The sequence below is a fragment of the Electrophorus electricus genome, chromosome 16, assembly GCF_041902795.1.
Source record: "Electrophorus electricus isolate QZ-2024a chromosome 16, ASM4190279v1, whole genome shotgun sequence".
Classification (NCBI taxonomy): domain Eukaryota; kingdom Metazoa; phylum Chordata; class Actinopteri; order Gymnotiformes; family Gymnotidae; genus Electrophorus; species Electrophorus electricus.
In genome coordinates this window covers 6,493,338-6,510,891 of record NC_137512.1, presented here as the reverse complement: position 1 = coordinate 6,510,891, position 17,554 = coordinate 6,493,338, and the positions used below count along the sequence as shown (strand labels likewise).

At 44.6% G+C, this 17,554-nt stretch overlaps 1 protein-coding gene across 1 annotated transcript; it reads right to left on the bottom strand.

Moving 5' to 3' along the window:
* Positions 1-1,602: 1,602 nt before the first annotated feature.
* On the bottom strand, positions 1,603-7,891 carry npas4a (neuronal PAS domain protein 4a). Its single transcript, XM_027012969.3, has 8 exons — positions 7,271-7,891; positions 6,635-6,798; positions 6,395-6,497; positions 5,969-6,269; positions 5,753-5,862; positions 5,355-5,490; positions 3,484-5,243; positions 1,603-3,370 (listed from the first exon to the last, which is right to left on the bottom strand). The coding sequence occupies exons 1-8, from the start codon at positions 7,443-7,445 to the stop codon at positions 3,342-3,344; spliced, it is 2,778 nt and encodes a 925-aa protein (XP_026868770.2). The 5' UTR covers positions 7,446-7,891; the 3' UTR covers positions 1,603-3,341.
* Between the last annotated feature and the right edge of the window lie 9,663 nt (positions 7,892-17,554).

Genomic DNA, 17,554 nt, shown 5'->3' with positions numbered 1-17,554 from the left:
GAATGTCAAAAGGAACAATTGATTTAAGATCATGGGGTCAGGTTTATATTTCTAATAAGATGCCTTTTGTCCGGATGCCAACAGGAAGTGACTGAACTGTCCCTCAAATGGTAGCAGGTGTACTAGAGGGCAGGCTTTTTTGGTCTCTTACGTAAATGAGATGTAATCAAGTATCATAGCAGGGTAGCAAACACTCGAAATTAAGTTGATTTAACTGATAATTTATCAGTTATGTTTTATCATTTAAAAGATAATTTATCAAACGTATTAAATGGGGTTAATAAATATTGTCCTGGGTGATTGTTGCTAAACAACATCCCTGCATGTGCATCTGTTCAAGTTTGTTTTGATGAATACCATTCCACACTTATTTGCGTGTTCGCGTTTTTCCACCAGGGGGCAACCACTCTCTTCCAATGTTACACAAAAGGAACACGTCAAAAGCAAAGACAAGTATATGTCTTGGTAGGGCTGCTGTAGTATTGAGGGAACTTACAACTGAGAGGAGATTTGCCCCCAACGATTTTGATAAGCCTTAGTGTCAGGACTTCTCTCGTGTCGCAGCACTTGTGTGGTTTTTTGTTTTTGTTTGTTTTGGGTTTTTTTTTTTTACACTATTTAGTGGTTGAAATGCTGTCGTTATATTGTATGATATTTAAGATTTAGATATCACTTTCACAGCGATATTTTTAGTCTTTTCCTATTTGAGTAAAAATCAGTGTTACACTGTAAATTTTAATCGTACTAATCGTACATGTAAACTGCATCAGGCCGCTGTTTGTTTGTGTGACACGGTAGAACTTAACTTTCTGTGCCATAGGGTGGCGTCAGAGAGCTAAACTAGGTTTCTGTGGTGTTAGGCTTGTTTTCTCTCCACCATATGTCCTCATGTACAACTGAGGCTGGAACAAAATGTCCGGTCCCTTTGTCTCAGTTGCTTAGTTAGATCCTGTTCCTTGTTCAATTCCTGAAGACACATGCAGGCGAGGGAGAAAGACAGGACGCGGGAGGGAAGCAAAACATGCTATGGGAGAGGTCGTTTCATTCTAGGCTTGATGAAACTAAGGCCTTTCACTGGGAAACTGGGGTACATTAATGAGGTTTGTTTAAATGCCTTACTGGTGTCCTTGTGCATCATGACTGTTAGCTTTCTCTACCTCCCTCTCTCTTACTCGCTCTCTCCTTATTGGGAAAGTGGTGCCCCATAGCAGGAAAGTCCATATATGGAATCCAACGGTACTGTCGTCGTGTGACGTCTGCACAGCAGGTACGTTCAGTGTGGGCTGCTGAGGAGAGAGAGAGAGAGAGAGAAGCAGGAGGGGGAGGGCCTCATGCACGCGCACGTGGCATCCGGCGCACGAGTGCGTGTACGCGAGCCCCTCCGTGTCAAGCGTGTGCGTCACTCTGAGTCAGACAGTGTCTCATCATGAGTGTGCGTCAGTGCTGTTGCTGAGCAGTCTGTGCACCGGGGGGGGCGGCGGCACAGGAAGAAGGGACGCAAGGATGGGAACGAGAGGGAACCGGAGCAAAGAGTGGATGACGGAGAGCGGGGGGGGGGGGGGCGCTCAGAGAGACTGAAGACGATGACGCGAGAGGCACATGCAGCTTTAAGTGCACTTTAATATAAATGCATTTGTTTTTGACATCCAAATACACTTATCAGCGACACAAAAGAACACTGATCCACAATGTCCATTCTTCATAGATAGCATTATGTCAAGTATGTTTTTGTCATATACCATAAAAATGTCTCTGATATGTACAGATATCGGCTCTGTTCATACAAATGTACAAATGTGTACATCCTATTACCATACTGGAACTTTAGCACCTGCCTATCTAGAGGCATGTGCTCCAAGCTTCCATTCTGTATAACAGCACGCAAACAATATAATACTTTTTTAACTTAGCATGTAAATAGGTAGAATGTAGGAATCAATCCTTTACTTGACCGTAGACAACTCTACGTTAGCATGTCAACACAATGGGAATAGAACCATTCTCAACCCGTGTCGACTGGTAACTGAATAGAAATAGTATCACATCCCTATTGTCCGTTTCATTTTTTAAAACAAAACTTCACTTGTTCTTTTTTTTTTTTTGTGTGTGTGTGTGGATTTTTTAACCCCTCTCAAAAAAGAAGAATTGGCCATTCACACAGTTGTGCTCACCACTCCACACCGCACACAGTGAAGTTACGATGTCATCGTGGTATTCGCTGTATAAAAATGGCGCCTGGCTGGATTCAGCACACTTCGGCTCTGCCAAGCACACGAGAGGAACAGCAGATCACAGGCATTGCAAATATCGATGCCGCAAAGAAGTCCATTGTGTTTGTGTCTGGCTTTGCTCACACAAATGGCTGATCGAGGAGCCATTTAACCCTGGCTGGCCAAAGAGGCAGTCCAGTCAAGTTTATGTGCAATCCCACACAGTTTTCTGTTCTTCTCATTGTCAGCTAGTAGTTTCGTCTCCTGATTGCATCTGCTGGACCAGTTGAAATAGTGTCGAAAACCTTGACTTGTCTTGCACACAAACTGGGATTTGTTCACAGATTAAAGAAACATTTGCACAGCACACTGATACACAGATTTGGAAAAACAAAACTCTAGAAATGGCAGCCATAGACCCAAAGCTCAATGTGTTCTGGATTTTTAATGTTTAGTAGTGCTGTTGGTATTACTGTTTCCAATTAATAGATACACCATTAAAAAGGAATATAATATAGATAAGGAGATCACGGAAGGAACTGAGTACTACTAAGTCCTTGCAGCCTGTAGGAAAGTCCAGTTTTAGTGCTGCACAGTTAAGTTCATTCTCCACACTTTGGGCTTTGTGTGTATGTTGCTGCCATCACAAGCATTGAGCTGTAAGCTGGCTGATTGTTATCTTATTGAGATACGAAGGTAGTTTTGTTTCTCCCTTCATGTCAAGAGTTCACAACAGAGTTATTTTCACTACGAGTGAATACAAATGCAAGTCTGTAAGTCGAGTTGCGCTTACAAAGTCAGAGATCTTAGTCTCCAATAAAAGCTCATGTTACAGTAAAGCAGAGAATAAAACTGACCTCCAAGTCTTCACAACTTGGTTCGCACACAGCTAGTATATTGCATCATTGTTGTGATGTTGCACCATTATTGACATAAAAAGTTATGGATAAATACATGAACAAAATATGAATAATTGTTTTCTCAGTGGATATGAGGAAGTTTTAAGTGTTTTTGGCTTTATATACATTATGTATATATTTATACAATTAGATCATCTTCACTTTTCAGTAAAAGTAGCTCCATGAAATATGACAATATGCCATACTTAATGAAGTAAGTCACAGACTTATTTTAGAACGGAGGATCACTTCCACTCCCATCTGAAAGAAAATGAGAAAGAGCAAAAAATAGAGAGTTAGTAAATATTTCTAGCATGTTATAGAGGTCCAAGTAAATGCTAAAGACAGCAGGTGACCAGAAAAACTGCCCGTACCTTTGCGGAAGCACTGTTGCGGCAGGTGACTTTGGAGTTGATACAACTCAGGTTGTTGCCCCAGGCCAGGGGTGATCGAGGCACCTGCCCCAAACATGGGTTCCAGGGCGGCCAGCTCCTCGAGGAGGGACTGGGCGCAAGGCAGGCCACATGATGCGGGGCTGGCGGGCGAGGAGGCAGGTGCTGGAGAGACGAGCGAGGCAGTCAGGTGCAGCGGGGATGCTGGGATACCGGTGGACACTGGCGATGACACTGCCTCTGTCTCCATGGCAACTTCACCTGCCAACTTGACGTCCGCCATGTCGCCTGCGTCTACCGGCGACATTGTGGCCCCGCACCCGGCCGCGTGGTTACAGCGCGCCGATTGGACGCTACAGAAGTGGCCGGCACTCACGACAGAAACCCCGTCGAAGTGCAGGGTTGGGCGCCAGCACTCAGGAGTCAATGGGGAAGAGGGAGCACTGGAGGGAGAGGAAGGGGTGGGAGAGAGCGAAGGTGAGGAGAGGTCTTGAAGGAGGGACTCTAAGACACTCTCTTCAAACAGAGAGTCGTCGTCTGGGAAGAGGGGCAGGTCCAGGCCTCTCCAGGATTTAACTGGGTAAAATTCACCCAGACGTGGGACTGTCTCCAGCCCCTCTGAGTCCAAGGAAGGAGACGGAGATTGGGGAGAAATGGAAGAGGGCAACAGCTTGGAGAGGAGAGGGTCTAGGTAGAACCCTTCGGCTAGCGTACTTATGTGCTGGGCTAAAAGGGAGATCTCTGTTCTGTCTTTTTCTCTCTCCCGCTCTAGGGTAAAGAAAGACAGGTTGGACTGTTTTCCAGGTGAGGCTTCAGGTGTGAGTAGGCCTTCAGGTGGATATGGGAGCGGCCCATGGGGGACATCAACATAGAGTGGACCCCGAACCTCAGGCAGAGTCATGACAGTGCAGTCTCCATCTCCGGGACTGTCTGGAGTCGGAGGAAGCTTCTCATACAATGCACCACTGCAAGGTTCCACAGGAAAAAGAATCTCTGTGGATGGAGCTGGCAGAGTGAGAGGCAGCAAGGTGGAGAGTGTGGTAGTAGGTGGAGCAGGGCTGCCTTGAGGATTTGATGGAGCAGATGGAGACAAAGAGGGAGCTGCTGTCGTCGTAACCGTTGCGGTAGGGACAAGTGGCGGTGGCGTGGTGGCACCAGTGGGATCAAAGCTGAAGAGTGGCTCCCCAAAGGGAAAGCTGCTGCTCCCTAGCTGTGGTGTATATGGAGGGGTGCACACAAACTCCTTGGTCTGCTGGGACTGGGAGGTAGGTACAGGTGGTAGTGGAAGGGGCAGTGCAGGTAATGGGGGGTCTACCTGGAAAGCAGGGGGCAGTAGAATGTTCTGGGTGAGGAAGTCCAAGTCTGACACAGTTGCGACTGTATCAGGGGAAGAAGCGGCTGAAGGCCTGTCCACAGGCTCGCTAGGTGGTTGCTGGAAGAAGGTCTCCTCCTCCAAGGAGGAGAGACTGGAGCGTGGACCACTCTCCAGTGGCATGGGTTCCATGGCAGAGCTGCCAGCTTGCTCTTCTGTGGAGCCAGCGCTGCAAACTGCCGTGCTAAAGTCAAATGACTGAGCCGAGAGACCACTGCTCCCAGGCGTGAACACTTGGTCTGGGCTAGAGAGCGTTTCAGGACTTTGCAAGCTCAGAGTCTCCTGTTGGGAGGTGCTGGTGCTCAACACCCCAGAGAGCTGGGTCTCTTCAGAGCTTAGCTGCTGCCTCACAGACCAGGCCTCGGACTCACTATGGCATAGAGAAGAAAGTAAGAGGTTAATGATTTCCTCACCTTTTTTGAGTTCCATAGTCACAGGTGCAGAGTGATCTGCTTGTTACTGTATCAGATTTGTGCTTTACCTGATGATGTAATTGTTACTGCTGATAGGATTCTCGCCTGTTTCCAGCTGCAAGACCATATACAGCCAAACCCACGAGTGATCTGAAGCCTCCACACGAACCACCATCTCAGCCCTGCCTTCTCCTCCCTCTCTCACTGCGTGGGAAAATGAGGAAGAACGGCCCAACTCAAGACACGTTCCACCAAGCATGAGGCTTTGAGTCATGCAACATCTCTGTAGGTGTTCTGATGTACTCAGCTGCTACAGATATGTGTGGTAAGGAGCTGTTCATAGGAAGTGTCAAGGCAGTGATAGGGAGAGGTTTGTGAAAGATGTTACTGTATAGTCCCACTGTCCTGAACTGAGCTACTGTGCTTGAGTGAGACTTTTCAGTCAGTCAGGAGAAGGGACACTCACACAGGCTACAGTGCTGAGTTGAAGCATGTGTAAGGTCCTGTGGATGTAGAAGGCTATACCAGGAGCGAGAGCATAGAGTCGCCACGTCCATGCCAAGGTAAACACTCACACTGCAAGAGAACAAAATACTTCTGTTGAGACACTATAATCTACCAAACATGGATCACATCAGTGCCCAGTAGGCTTAACGGGGAGCCTGGTGAACATTAGCCTCACCTGTCCTGTGCTTCCTGGAGTCTCATGTCACGACTGTGCTGGGAGCGGAAACATGGAAGGAGGAAACTGCTCTCCAAGGACAGTGGCAAAGGTTGTTCTGCGGCAGTGCCAGGTCGAGGTGGGTGGGGCTCAAGAGGTGCGCAGAAGCAAACCCACACGGGGTTGGAAGTCCAGTAGGTTCCTGGAGAGGCTTGGTCCGGCGGTGGTGACAGACAGCGAGCCCGAATAAGAACAAGCTTATTGCCAGCACTCTGCCTGCGCACTGACTTGGAAGTGTTGAAACGGCAGCGGAACAATCGATCTAGAAGATGGTTGGGAGAAGATGGTTGGGAGAAGATGGTTGGCAAAAGAACACCTGCATTCCATGCATGAACAATTGAATCATGCTCAGATATTGAGGAATGTGTGGACATACAGGCATCTTACCTGTGTCAGGTGAAGTAGGAGGCACCAGGTTACTTCTCATGATAAAGTGGTCTGTAGGGTCTATTATGTCAAACACACTGTCCCCTTGAGCGACCAAATCTACCTGTAAATTTAACCAGAATGTCGCATGAGGAGAGGGCTTCTCATTCCACCTCATAGAGTTTCTGACATAAGTAGCATAAGAGCATATGTGAGGGTGCATAATAATGAGAATATCTGTCATCTGCCTGTCTAACTCACCATTGAGTGTCCGAGGTGCTCAGAGACACTGTCCGACAGGTAAAGGAGCTTTCCCTCCGCAGTCAGTAACATCAGAAATCCTGGCATCGCTTGCACGAACTCCGAGAGCTCGTGAAATGAGAGGAATCTCGCGCTTTCCTCAATACCACTAGCTGCAGCTACATCTGAAAGAATTGATGATCAGACAATGAAAAAAAAAACATGCAGTGTTTCTCCTGACATACCACAAGTGCATTTTAAATGTAGTCTGTTCACGCGCCATCGCTCGGTTCGTTTTCAGAACCATGGACAGCACCTGGGTTTTTCAGCACTGCGCAGAGCAACTCGCAAGTTTTGGAAGGCTATACAGCATGACGTTCTTTTCAGATACACATTTTTAAAAAGTGTCATATTTACCAATAATGTAATCATTTATTTAAATTCAACAAATTCAAAAAGTCATGTAACGAGATCCACCTGTTGCCATAGCTCGCTTAGTGTGCAGCTCGTGCCGAAACAGCGAGCGTGGATATCATATCTCAAAACGCTACAAAATTCTAGTATTCCTCCGTTCAAAATGCATAACGATGAAACGACTATAGGTAACAATAATAGCAGAACTGATATACAATGCATAATGAAGATAAGTCAACTTACCTTGATAGAAGAAGACGGATTTTCTTGTGTACATGCAAGCAAGGGACATGATGTGTAGATAGGAAAGGCGAGCCTTGTCCGCTTCGGAGATGGGCAACAAGTCTCTGAGGTTCCTTATCTCTGCGTTTATCTGGTCCCTTCGAGCTTTCGAAGCTCCTTTTGTGGAACGATACATTGTAGTCGGTAACTGAGGGGAAGCTAAATAGTAACAGTAAAGTTGTGTTCACTGCGGCGTGATTAAGGAAAGCGTAGATCTCTTTCCTTGAATGTGGACGGAGAGTCGAACTCTGTCACAGTACGTTCAATGAAGTGTCATCTCCGCACATGTCCAGAGTCAGGCTTCGCTCCTTTCTTCTGCCTCTCCCGGGTTTTCCTCTTCGGTTCCGCCACAGCGCCTGGCTCAGTTGCGGACCGGAGGCTGGATGGATTTCTCCTCCGGGTCGGAGTTTTAGTCTGTCGGCTGTTGTTGGAGCCGCCTCTCACCCAGATGTCTGCAGCCCGTAAATCTGGTGGAGTTACTCTGCTCGCAGGTAACTTATATAGGCTGGGACTCCGCTGGTGTAGGGGGGGGCTCCCAACGCGCCAACACCGACATAAAAAAGAGAGAGGAGGGGGAAGTAGAACGGAGGGGGGCTAGGTGATTTTATGTGTCTCAAATCAATGTTCTCAACGCTGAAACTCATTCCTCTCACCCCTCCCAACCTTTCTACTCTGACTCTGACTCTGCTACGACGTCAGCATCCCCTCTCCCCGTTGATGACGTGGGCTTGAAATCGGGAGCTCCGGCGACGCAAAAAGCCCGATTTGGACAAAACCGAGCAATGGGCGGAGTCAGCGTGTAAAACGTAGACGGAGTCACCGGGCTCCGGTGTACGGGGGGGGGAGGGGGGGAGGGGGGTCCTGTGACTGAGCTGCATACAAACTAGTTGGGCTACATATGTCTTGCTGTTTCCGAATCTTCAGCCGTTTCATTTTTAATGTATCTCTACTCCATAACTGCAACGTTCAGATATGACTGAGAACATGATTGCAATTTTCCTTCATTGCATGTTTGGAGATATTCGCAGACAGCTGCCTTATGAATGCATAGATCATTTCGTGATTTCTATGTATTTCTGATCGTATCTTTTCACCTAAGCAAATCCACGTACTTTGCACACTCGCTGTAAATTAGGAGCAATGCATTCGGGGGAAAGAGGAGGAATCCCTCACAGACGATCCTAGTGGTAGACTTAATTAAACTGCTCTTGATGCGAAAAAAAAGTGAACCCCAAATGGAATCAGATGATATCGCCAAGCACAATAACATTATCTTTTACACAAAATCTTGCTCTCTACCCTTATAAGGAAAAAGAGCGACGAACGGAGGGGAATATAGTTGATCTAAGCTCTGTCCAATTAGAAGGTGCGCGCAAAGCGACGCTCTGGGAAGTAGCCAATGGGTCCCTCTAAACGTGGCAGCGCTAGTAGTTAATAGTGTAGAGCATGATTGGTTACTTGACGGTGAACTTGAGACGTTCCTGATCGCTGTAGTAGTATGCAGAAGTCAAATTAGGCCGAGTACTGATGGATGTTCGCTGCACTGATATGACATGTCGGTTCTATGGCCGATGGCGATCTCACAGGGAATATTTCCTAGTCATCGACTCAACCAACAGTAGTTAATTAATGTCCGTGCACGGGCTCGATAGGCGTATCTTTTTAGCATGTTTCATTATCTCTGCCCTGCATAGCCATTGTTGCCCAGAATACCAGACAAACCAGCATGTAAGTAAACATCAGTCGTGTAAAAGGCGAAAAAATCCTACCATTCTATATGAATAGAATTCAAAATGAGCATCAGCCACCTTTAAGCGATCTATATTTGGGAACTTAGAGTGACTCTGTGGTCTTTCCTTTAGTTAAACTGCTTTCCAGAAAGCCTCGTGCGGTGCAAAATTACGTGTCGCACGAGAAAGTCAGGTGTTGCATAAAGACTGCAGGTTACTATTTAATCTTCATGACACTCATTCCGAAGTTTTGAGCTATTCAGTTCGCCAATGTTCAAATGTTTAGCGAAATAGCTCATGTTCTGCGTAAAATCCTATATTACAAATATTTTTAATAGATAATTTCTTCGAAAATCACCTGCGTGGAAGGCACGTGCGTGATGAAGACGTGTTTGAACCTCTTGCGATCCGAGCGTGCCAAAGCTTGCGCGCCGCTTTTCCTAAAAATAACCACCAGGGTACCTGGGACTGACACACTGCAATCGAAAAGATCTACAGCCTCATCAACAATAGGTTATCACTATTTAGACTTAATATTTTGTTGTGTAAAATAGAAAACTAGGGAGTCGGTGGTGTGTGGTGGTGAATTATAGGGTATGATGTTTATGTTAAAGTGATCTTTAGACTGTACAATGGAGCTGAAACGATTATATTGTCTACAGTAGTTTAATTGAGGAGCACATGAAAATATTTATGTAAGCACAAATGCAACTCTCAACAAGTTGCCTAATCAAGCTGGGGTTTTTTTAGTTGTTGTTTGTTTGTTTGTTTTTAGCTTTGTTTTTGTTTGTTTTTTTGCATGAATGTAAGAACCCTAAGATAGTGTGTTATAAGAACGCTAAAATATTGTGTAAGGACACATTATTTTAAGAAGTCAGTGCAGGATGTCTTAAGTTCTTGTTGAGCTCCTTTGGACAGAGAGCTTAAGATTTGTCTCAGACATATTTCAAACTAAGAAAAACTTTTAATTTACTTTTTTTTGTCATTGATTTACAGAGACCACAGATATTATGAAAATGATACATAACATGAAACCATTCAGGTACAATTCATGCAACCTTATGAATAGTCATAGTTTATAATGAAATCTACATACATTTCTAAATGTGCTGCTATATTTTCTATAGACAGCCCATACAATACTGACAAAACCAGTTTGCCATATTAGCGTATATATAAAACATAGCATGTAAGCATATATATAAAAAAGCATGTAAATAGAGCATCTTAAACGTCATGCCAGCAGCAGTTTACCAGTCAGCCTCTGTTTGGCTGTGATGCTTATGGAAAAGCAGGCCAGTGTGGTGCTGGCCCATGTAGTGGGTCGACTGGACAAAAAAAAAAAAAAAAAAAAAAAAAAAAAAGGGTGCAGCACTTGGAGTGGGGGAAGGTGAGTAGACGAGGAGCCTGGGACACAACGGGGAGTCTACTGTCACAGGATGGCTCTACTTCCTAACCTGGCCATCCCCGCTGACAGAAAGACCACAGCAGAGAACGGCTCCGGATGCAGCGCTGGACAAAGATTAGACATGGAGTCATGGAGTGTGTTGCGGTGTTGTTAATGGGGAAATCTTTTTTTTATTTACTCAAGCATTATGTACAGAAAGCTGACATTATGCATGTAGGGACGCCTATATAAGAATACCTCGATAAAAATGTAACACTGACCTGGATTATTGGGACCGAAGAACGCGATTAATCATAATCGCGATTCAATAATATTTTAAAAATCACCGGCAACCATTCGACTAATCGACAGCTAATCGGTATGTTGTGAAATACACAGAGATTTGTGCGCCGAACTAAAAGTACAATTGTGCATGAAGAATCACAGCGTAAACGAACAGCGTGCACCACCCTGCTCAAAATAGAAAACATTAGAATGGAGAAAAGGCCTCCAAAAGAAGCTTTACTGAGAAATGAAATGTTTGCAGCCTCTTCTGCACATGAAGCATACTTGTCCTCCATCTCCAGATTCTTCCATTAGGGCTGCTGTTTATTTTTTACCCAGAGAGAATCAAGGTCTTCACTCCACTTCTTGAAAGAAAAGAGCTAATCTGTCGCCTAGCAACACCTCCTACTCCTGCTGAAGCTGAGAGTGAGAGAAGAGCAGCGAAGTGACGAGGAGGTCTAGGAAAAGAAGTGAAAAGAAGTCTATGGCAAAGGCAGAGCTATGGGGGTTAATGGTGATGCAGGACACTTGTGGACGGTTGGATGGACGGATGACTTGGCTCAGTCTAACTGGTGTATCGTGTGGTCTAGCTTTCCAACAGGATGTATTAAAATATTTATCGTTTATGAATTGTAAACATATATGAACACACGTTGTTGTTTTTTTTCAGTGACTGAATTATTCAGTCATTTGTGTGCATCTAATTTGAAGTGCACTGTCCAGGCATATGTGCTGCAAGGTTCACAAAAATATATACTGATATAAGTGAGCACAAGCCCACACACACCCACACGCTGCCTCTCTCTCTTTCTCTCTCCCTCATTCTCTCTCTCTACCAATGATGCTTCTGCAGCCTGTAGCCTTGTGCATTTTCTCTTTTTTTTCCCCATGTATGGTCTATTTTTAGAACTTGGGGCACAGAACAGTGGGAATAGTTGGACTTTTGATACTGGTGTCAGCTTCTCCCCCTCTCTCTCCCCTTGTCTCTTTGTCTCCCTGGTCTCCCTGAGGCTTTCATGCTTTCCACATGAACTCACAAAAGATGATTTTAAAGTAGACACTGACTCAGAGGTCTGAATGGTGAATACCCATTCATAACTCTGCCAGGTATTTTCATTGAGGAATGTCAGGATATGTCTATCTCTCATTATAGCACAGTTATGAAAGGTTGTTTAGTCTATTTATAGGTCACCTAGAGTGTGACCTACGCATATAGTGTATATGATTGATAATATTGTTATTGATCATCAAACTAGTCATTGCAGATTTCCTCCTCTATTTATTTTTATTTTATTAAGCTAGCCTTACAATTGCAGCAGTATGTGCCAGAACATAGTGCTCTCTCTCTCTCTCTCTCTCTCTCTCTCTCATGCTCCCCCTCTCTGCCTTGGTAAGTTGGTGCTGATGCAAGGTTGCCATGGCGATGTGATGTGGATATGTGACATCACAACAGACCTCCTAGCAGCAGAGTTTTGTCCCCTCTCTGTCTGTCAGTCTCTCTGCTCTCCAATCTCATTTAACACCAAGCCAAAGGCACTGCAAGGCAAAACACCTATGATGTAAAATGACTACATGCATTTATAACAGATGTTCTTGCATCACTCAGCCTGCAGTACTTTCTTACTCTAACCATTTGCCATTCTTAACTTTTTTCACTCTGACTCAGGTGACACCACAACTCCTTACAGAGAATCAAGTATTCAGTGTATTGATGCTTTCAATATGTCATGTGCCCTGTCTCTATATGTATATAAATGCCATTTTGCACTATGCTGTATCTCTAGCTTCTCTAATAGAATCCACATTTTTATACATAGATCATATTATTTAGGTCTAACTAAATTGACATAATTGACATAAATGTGACATTTGACAGTGTAATGGTTACCATATTAACAACGTTTTGATCCTGTCACTGTGTACCTATACAATATCGCCCCCCCTCCCCCCTTACTTTTTTAAAATCAGGCTATTGCTATTTTTAGTCATAACATTTGTTCTTTTGTTGTGTAAATTAGAAAACTGGGCAGTCAGGTGAGGTCTATGTCAGATAGTCAATATCCTATGAAGAACAGGCTATAGTGCTAAATCGTGGGGTGCAAGTTTGACATTTGACATTGGCATAGAGATTCAAATATTTCTTGACTCTGTCTCTAGTTATATATATTCCGTCACCCTTGATCCATAATAGGCTTACTGTTGTTAAATTAGCGGAGAACTGATCAACAGACAAACTACAACAGAGGGCTGGTGGAATGGTGCTTAACTCTCAGAGGAGGCCAGGGAGTGGACAGGGACAGATAGACAAATGAAAAGAATGAGAGAGAGAGAGAGAGAGAGAGAGAGAGAGAGAGAGAGAGAGAGAAACAGGTACTTCAGTGCCTCTTTTAGCTGCAGGCTGGTTTATAATTATAGCTTTTATCTCCCTCAATTTCCCTCAGGCTCCCTCTCATTGAAACCAAAGATTTTTTTCCCCCAGGTACCAACGTTTCTTATTGATCTGCAGTCATTTCCACAGCCCAACCCATTTCAGAGAGGTGACACTTGTGGAGCGTTGCAGGTGTATGTGTCATTAGCACCCCTGTTGGATTTGATGTTGCTCACTACAATTTTCAGTGTAATGATAGAAAAATCATTGTACGTATTTAGAAAGTCTGAGATCCAAACTAGAAACTACAAGCAAAATGAATAAGAAGAATGTGTATTGGTGATTAAGTGCATAAGAGCAAAGAAATGAAAGAAGTGAAAAGGATGTATGAACAGAGGGTTGATTGCATGACTGACAGATCGTCATCACTGACTCATCCAGTGTGAAGTACAGTACTGGAATTCTCTTTTTCCCCTCTACACTACCCACCCATTTAATTAACAATGAAAGTTGTGTCAAAGGAAAAGAGCACACTGAGTGGACACACAGGCACGGTGTCACGCTGGATGAGGGAAAGAGAGAACACACTTTAGCAGTTTGTCTGGCCTTGGTGGGCATTCGCATGGCTGAAGGATACCAGTGCCAACACTGTGATAAAGAAGTGTGGTCAAATGAACAATTCTTTGACACCTTATGTTCGCAGACAGCTTCATTCGTGGTGACAGTCTGTGACACGTGCTGCTCATTTATTCACCATCAGGACATTTGGTCATCTCTCACTCCTTCTTTATATGCATGATTGACACGATTCTATATACTGCCTTTATTTTTCCAGCTGTCCAAAGCTAATAATGAACGTGGATGCAGAGAATCCAGTGGGGGACCAGTGAGCGTAATCTGATGTGCATAACGCTAACCGCCACTGATTAGCTTTCATTTGTTATTACAGATTGTGACGACATGTTTAGTGATGTGACGTGTGATGTCGTGCTTGGCGATGTGTTGAGTGCAGGCATGTGTTCAGTGATGTTTTGTGATGTGTCCAGTGACGTGTTCAGCGCAGGCATGTGGTCATTGCAGGGATGTATTCAGGGATGTGTTCAATGCTGCCCTGTGCTTACACTGCTTATGCTATATGTTCTGCCTGTGTTCCAAGCTTCCTCCCATTGGAGTGGCTGGTATTCCACTGCAAACCCCTCTCCTTGTCTGCCTAGTCGTCCATGGCAACATGCTGCCGTATCATGGTAACCACATTTATGCAGAAGAAACTTATGAAGGTTCGTATATGTATAACATATATGCATATATGTACCTGAAAAGATATGGTGAGCTATATTTTGTAGTTGTGATGGTGGAATTACAAAGGTCCACTGCATCAGAAGAAAACTGGCCTCAGTGTTGACCCATAAGACAAGAGGCTGGACCACAGGGTTGTAGCTCACTAAACAAGCAGCATGGGTACTGAAAAATAATAACGTACCTGTACTGTGCAATGCGCCTCACAACTTGCAGCCTATTAACCAAAGAAAAGGTGGCGCTATTAATATGTACTTTGCAGCCTATCAGTGATTGTGCTGGTCATTGAATGTAGAAGCTTGTTGTGTTACATGTGAGACAAAAGCTCTCTGGCACATCATGTACTATTTTGGAAACCATGTTTCTTTCCCACCCAAACATGACTTCCAACATGAGCCTTAGGAAGCACTAGCTCCTTTGTTCAATTCCTCTCGAAGGGCAGTCAGTGATGAACAAGGCATGTGCCTCTCACCTCCTGCAATAGTCAAAAGACCTTACAATAGCTTCCATCATGGGTGGCCAGCATGGGTGACCAACACGGGTCCCTGATTGCTGGGTGGTTGGGTGGAAATGAAGTTGCAGACCTAATTAGGTATATTATCAGGGGCAAACACTGTCATCTCCAATGGTCCACTTCCTTGAGCACTAGCTTTGCACAGACCAACGGCTCTATGTCTTGCCATAACATAACGAGACAGGCACCTATATTTGGAATAGCTATTTGCAATCTTCCATTAGCCTTGTTTTATTTACCTATCATTTAAATTTGGGGTCACATCTATAAGCCAGATATCCCATCCCCCACAACATGAGTGCATTTTTATGAAATATTTATGAGCCTCGTAACTTCCTGTCTGTTGTGATATAATTAAAGCTGCTCATGTCACAGTTCTTTTTTTATTTATTGTTCAACTATTGGCATGAATGAGGGGGTGGAGACCATCAGCAATTTATGACTACAGACAGAGAGGTTATTTTCACCTTTTTATTTAAAAAATAAATAAATAAATAAATAAAAAAAAAAACACATGTTCAACCATTTAAGCATACTAATGCTATACCAGAAATTAGTATGGTTTCCAAAGAAAGCATGGAACTCCTTAGTGGTGTGACATTTTTCCATGTCAGTTAATATGATGACTTAAGCGTGCGTTAACGTGTGCCATTTGTGTATGAAGGAACTGAAACAACTGTGCTTATTAAAGCATTTTGTACCTGTTATCAGCCCTGTGCACCTGAAGGCAAAGTTTGGAACAACGATCGCTGAAACATTTCTTTCAGCATGCTTGTCCTCTTTTTCCAGTGCATACATCATCTTGGCCCTGCAGGCCAAACGGTTTGGGCCATGAAAAACAGCTCTGATTTTGTCCCTTTATTTGCAAGTAACAGCCAAGGTTACAGTTGCGGCCGGCAGCTGCTGGTGGCTAGAAACGCTGATTCTATTGTTAAAGGCAGAGATTAATCACATCAGCTTTTTTCAGTCCTTCTCGCTTCTGCCCGTGTGGGAGTCTGGCTGTGATCCGACTGCACTGGACGCTCATTATGTTTTCTGTAATATTCCCAATTTTCTGCCAATTTTATTATAGGCAATCCCCACTGAATTAGGTCTCTCTCCCATTACCCATCAGAAGTGTTGATGTGAGGCCAAGTGTTAGCACGCACCTCCTAATCATGAGCTGGGACTTGAACCTGACAGCTATTTGCACTTGTAGGTAACCATGTGAAAAGGTGAGTAGCATGGACTTGACTGTTTGAAAGAGCTCAGCTTCATTTTTTCATTGTACAATACAATATCAGTTTCATTGCACCATCTGTCCTGTTGGATTTAGTTCAGAACTCAACAGAAAAGGTAGACTAAGGCAGTCAGACACTAGATTAACTTTAAAATACTTAACAATACTTAGAAACAGCTAGGAATACTAGGAATACCTTGGAATAATAGGAGGGGTAAGCATATTAATTGGTTGTGCTCTATAGCTACTGCTGGACTGTGGTTTCATGGGTCTGGGACTGGAAATGTGGTGTTCCCCAGGCCTGAAGTTCAGTCCTCTCTGGTCCTCACTCACCCACCCACACACAGCAGGCACAGTCTGCCATGGACTGGCCCAAACGATGAAATCATACCTGGCACGAATGTTTTTTCCTTTCTCTCTCTCTCTCTCTCTCTCTCTCTCTCTCTTTCAATCTCTCTACCTCCCTCTCACTTTCTCTTGCTGTCTCTCCTTTTCTCCCCCTTGCATGCACACACACACACACACACACACAAAATTCTGCACGCCTCTTAAATCGAGTCTCCACACAGTTTGCCACTAGAAGCCTCCTCCACATGCGGGGGCACGTTCGTGCCGCTCATCCGGCCCACCCCGCCATACGCCCATTGGGCGGGCTTTGCGCCGCCCGGGCACGGCTAGCCTCGCTCCCGCTGCTGTGCTGATGGTCAGGCGTGGGGATCAGGAAGCGGCGCAGGCACATCCCGTCCTCTCCAAACATCCTCACCACCCATCCACCCCCTCACCTCCAAATCTTTGTCATGATCTCTGCTAAGAGGCACTGATCTGCCTGACCTGCTTGTGGCATCTGTGAATGTATGTGTGTGTTTATGAAGGAGAGAGTCTAATCTGTCTACTACAACAATAATTATATGGGGTTAATGATTCCTAAGGATATGTTTGTGTTTCTGTCTCTTGGTCTGTCTGTCTGAGTGAGCCATTTGAACATGGCCAACATGTTCATGCGTTTATGTATCTATTAGCTACCAGTCCAGCACTGTGGCTTATGGAAAAAAGTAAGAGACGGGACAAAGAAGGTTCACTCATCACTTAGATTACAAAATCAGCAGCAAGATTCCATCACTTCAGGTTGTTCCTATTCTGGCCTGGACTTCGATTCTGTGTGCAATGCTGCCCCCCTGTGGCAGACAAATGTCAACCCTCCCTTATATAATTATGTAAGACTTTGCAGAGAATGAGTCATCAACGGTGCGAAGAGCGAATGTGTGTGTGTGTGTGTGTGTGTGTGTGTGTGTGTGTGTGTTGGCGTATACTAGGAGGATGCTGGAAACAGCGCGTGATGCTGGTAGGGCGATGAAGCATGAAGTCGGGGATTTTCCGGTGGGCTTTTTTTTTTCGGGACAGAGGTAGGCTACAATCTGGCATAGCACAGCTCCTGCCTCCATAAGA

Excerpts from the sequence above, each read along its gene's own strand:
- npas4a (XM_027012969.3), bottom strand. The coding sequence starts at position 7,445 with ATGTATCGTTCCACAAAAGGAGCTTCGAAAGCTCGAAGGGACCAGATA. Across the intron at positions 5,863-5,968 it reads CTCCAGGAAGCACAGGACAG|TGTGAGTGTTTACCTTGGCA; the intron begins GTGAGGCTAATG and ends GTTCTCTTGCAG. Across the intron at positions 3,371-3,483 it reads GCAACAGTGCTTCCGCAAAG|ATGGGAGTGGAAGTGATCCT; the intron begins GTACGGGCAGTT and ends ATTTTCTTTCAG.